At 39.2% G+C, this 4,595-nt stretch overlaps 1 protein-coding gene across 1 annotated transcript; it reads right to left on the bottom strand.

Annotated features, from left to right (window-relative positions):
- Positions 1–2,087: 2,087 nt before the first annotated feature.
- Smp_203780 (uncharacterized protein) lies at positions 2,088–3,590 on the bottom strand (the record flags this gene model as incomplete). Its single annotated transcript, XM_018789716.1, has 2 exons — positions 2,088–2,173; positions 3,443–3,590. 2 exons carry the CDS (start codon positions 3,588–3,590, stop codon positions 2,088–2,090), a joined length of 234 nt encoding a protein of 77 aa, XP_018655131.1.
- Positions 3,591–4,595: the final 1,005 nt, after the last annotated feature.

The raw sequence follows: 4,595 nt of genomic DNA, 5'->3' as shown, positions 1-4,595 counted from the left end.
TTGTAACCTTAGATCTACTCTGGTAATTTTCAAAGCATTTTATGGTCTAGGGTAGTATACCAACTCCCTATGCTTTCTGTGTTGAATTATTTTCTTTTCTCTTTCATTCCCAATTATCCCCTTGAACCTTCATCAGTTTTCATATATAAAAGCCTTGAAAATTATGTGATCAGACTGTTATAAACGTATGTAAATACATGACATTTCCGTCTTCCTATTGATATATCGACAATTCGTAAGTGACTAATTGCTTTAAATTATAAGTGAACATTAAGTTTCGTACTTAGAGCGTTAAAAGTTTAAATTAATCAAATGTTTATATTTGCAACAGAATCATTATTCAGAAGAGGATTCCCATGAACATTCTAGGTTGGTAGTGAGTTAAACCGATAACAAGGAAGAGAAATAAAAATCGCCAAAAGCACAAAGGTATACAAATACAATAAAAACATACCGCATTGAATATTTCAAATCTTCACCAACACTCAATCACTTCTCCGTTACGACCGGTCACGGAACTTATAACTTTAAAGTTACTGGATCTCAAATTATTACGTTTTCATACACCTAACAGTGTAGTGAAACTGTCGATGAGTACCAATCAGAAAGGGAGTGGACGAGAGATGGAATGTTCCACTTCTTGCCTAACACGAGTAACACACAAAATACTGTGTTGCGAACCTACTTAATGACCTAAAATAACAAAGAAGTTTTTTTATTTTTTTTTGTATAAGAAAAGTCCCAGCGACCATATTAAACTGGTGTTTTAATTCATTTTTATCCTGCATAACAAATCACTAGACAAAGAAAACATACTTGGCCATTAATAAATACGTTCTCAATTGGTACGAATGATCGTCTATTGTGGCATACTTCAGGAGTGTCAACAAGTATAACAGCCGAAGGCTCTTTTCTTGCGTCGTCATACACTAATTGAGTTTATTTATTTATTTAAACAAATATTGGTACAAAAGGGGAACCAGATATATATGCGCCACACAAATCTCATTTAACTTGTGTGAGGGCTGTGATACTGCCCAGGTGCCCAAATTGAAGCAGGTGGTTTTTTTAGGGGACCACACCCGGAGCCTTTGACCTAAAGGTCTGATCCACAAGGCAGTGGAGCATCGTGAGGAGATGCAGTCCCGTGGTAGCCGGTGACCAACGATTGATTCATACGCCATTTGTTCCCTCAGGATACTGGAGCCCATGTGCACCATTTCTTTGGAATCAGGGTTTTCCAACTGCCCCAGGGTGAACTTTCCGTGTCCACCAACCCAGTGAAAGCGCCGGACATTCATTTTTCGTTCTCTCAATTCCGCAAACAACACACTGGTGCGAGAAGGCAGTGAGTAGGACTTCCCTGGCAGAGACTATATACGCGTGGCCATGTGAGAGCATTTCGAGAGCGGACTCTCCCCACTCTCGGCCGTACCAGGGCATTTGGGGGCCAACTACCGAAAAATCGAGCAATGGAATTGTTTCATGATATTCCAAGAAATTACAGAGAAATCTTTTTTCAAGAAATGTTTTATAAATTCCATGTCAGAAAACTGATACTCTGCAGACAAACGCCTTATATCCATGTAACTAAATATAGTTAGGATGTACTGAAAATGGATGAGAATGAACAGGTTTATGAATCACTACATATAACTTCCATGCTAGCCCGGAATTTCCCGAGTTATCAACACTTAACATAAATCGTTTGAGTTATCTACTTTATAAACGACATGTACGTTCTACTCAAACCTATTTGCGTTAGAATGACTGACATAAATATAACCTGAACAACTTCACAATTCAAGGTTCTCTTAAACTCATTAACGAATACAAACCCCTCACATCATCACTATGACTAGGAAACTATTCGAGGAATCCGCACGTTTTCTCCTTAGAATTATTCTAAGCCCACTCTGAAATGACCAATAATGTTTGATATGAGACAACAGAGATAGTAAACACATGGAGAATAACGACCGAATATTTATGAATTTATGTATTTAAACCATTTCTAAGGATGAGGTACAAACATAGATGACTTCCCAAGTACATTTTATCATCAACTGATATCAAAGTTCGCTACATCACTCTGAAGAGGTATATGGAGGCAGTTGGTCGAATGAAGTACCAAGCTCTCGGTTTCGTTTTATAGCATACAAAGAATAGAAATCTAGATGCTCTTTAAGGAGTTAAGCGACAGACTGATTATACAAATACCCACTAGTGATGTATTTTCAAACCTATATATATGCTAATAATAAATGAACTAATCAATAATATACACCACACCACATTTTATGCAGGATTTATTCACCCAGAACTCGAGTATTCTGTAAGAATAATCTCTTCATCCTTAAAGCAGATAGCAAACTGTTGAAAACGTTAGAGGAACCACAACCAAACTGGCTTTGAGAATATCGTGTTTACTGTTTTACGAGAGACTAGATATGCAAAACCTGTTTAGCCTATCACACGGAAGGACTAGAGGTGAAATAATCAGTCGATGAGCTACTGCATGAATCCGTATTTGACATGATCTTGTTTTTTTTCTCGCCTTTTGGAACACATTATTCACGAGTGCGCTCACAAGCCCGTAGTGACGTGCGCATCATAGGACTACTGATATTCCTATCGAATCATCAACAAATGGTTTCAGCTCCTTTTGTAGACCAATTCCAAGAAGGGTTGTGCTGAGAAAAGTCTATCAACTGAGGAAGTCTTACTAGCCCTTTATTATCTCCAAATGGAAACTAGGGAGCCCAATGTAGATTGCTTTTAGGGTTGGTGAATATCTGTAGCCCAGCTGAAGCGCTCATCTATTGTTCAAAACGCCGTTCGTTAGTGACAGGGGTTCGAAAATATTGCGGGGTTTATTTGACTGTAAAAGGCCTGGAGAACAACTGATGTCTCAAGTTGACAGTATTCTATGTGCCCGAAACGGTGCTAAAAACATAAACAATGATGTTCACCAGCTCCATTATTCACCGGGATATATATCTGCCCTTGCATGTAGTTTTATCTGGACATTGTAAATTTGAGTTGGATAAGAGGCTGAGGTCTAAGTTCATTATTAAACACTATAACGGCTGCAAAAATGGAAACAGTTCATCATAGTCATTATTGCCTGAAATATTACTCCCTTTAAGGAGTAACGTCACTAATGCAAACACTTTAACTCCATCTAAGCAACAGTGTGGCATAAGATCTTACGAAATCACAGATAACCTATACCTAGGTACAAGTTTTTGGGATGCTAGGTGTAGTGGAGTTACTGACTGAGGACGATTTTACATTCAAATGAATTCTATGAAAGAATTCTAGCTCTTAAGCGCCAAATCATATGACCGTCACAAAAAATACGCAACTGGTTTCTTTGCTAGTAATATATAAAAGACAATTATAACTACCTGTTGTGCATGTCATCAAAATTAAAGGATACAACTTGCAAAAGCAAAACCGAATGCCACTAGTGCAATCTTGGATACTTTCCTGTTAGTTGCTTGGACAATGACTGACCTTCTCACATTTGATTTCTCAGTATGTTTGATAAAATGCCGCAAAACATCGTCCGCCTTATCCTTACTCATATTTAAGTAACGCAAGCCTCAAATATCCCTCTGTCTACAAATGATTCGAATGGATCAAACTGTTTTGGAAGGAGTGGAAGAGGCTTTCGCTTAACGGGCTTCCATATATAGTAGCACTGGATCACCAATACATCCATGCGGTTACCTAGGTATATTAACGATAACAGAGGAAAAAGAAATTGGCAAATAATAGTAAGATATTATCCTTAGTGTTTAAGAGTATGTTTCGTTTCCTCTTAAAGGACTCCTGGGAAGTCGCTTGGACTAGCTCAATTGGCAGCGAATTCCAGCATTTAACTACTCTCAAAGAGTAGAAGTTGTGTCTACAGTCCGTTCTGCTGCGCTGTGTCTCTAGCTTCTGGGTGTTACCCCCTATATTTGTGTTGGTACTAAGCTTAAGTAGGTGTTTAAGGGGATTCTGAGAAGTATTTAGGGTGCTGTAAACCATTAGAAGGTCATTTCTAAGACGCCTGTACTATAATGAGCAAAGTTTAAGTCATTGGAGGCGCTCTTTATAAGTCTTTAATTTTAGTCCCCGAACTGATTTCGTGGCTCACCGTTGGATACGTTCCAGATTGTGACATGGTGGAGAAGATTTGTAGCTCAGGTGGGTGATTTTATGTTGGGAAACCACAATCACCAAGTCACACTCTCCACATTCTCACTCCTGTGTGCCCTGTTACTTCCACACTTCATTTAATTCATTCACAACACCGACCAGTCACAGTCACTTGCCTAGTCCCACTCACACACAACATCGTCTCCTCACTGTATCCAACTACTACTGTCATGTGTGCCGATTGCTGCTTAACTCAGTGTGAACTTGATTCAGCACGTGGGATGGCATGCAGATACATTGAGTGGACAAGTGTCGAACAGACAGGATGAAACGCACTCTCCCTCACTGACTCATCGTGTGAACGTGTTACACTGCATAGTTTGTCGAAGCACACAGGGGTGGATGGATTGACACGGGGTGATTGAGTGGTTGAGTGGTTGTGTGGT

Source organism: Schistosoma mansoni, chromosome W (assembly GCF_000237925.1).
Source record: "Schistosoma mansoni strain Puerto Rico chromosome W, complete genome".
NCBI classification, from domain to species: Eukaryota; Metazoa; Platyhelminthes; class Trematoda; order Strigeidida; family Schistosomatidae; genus Schistosoma; species Schistosoma mansoni.
Note: the sequence above shows the minus strand (reverse complement) of the source record. Positions and strands in the feature narration are given on the sequence as shown.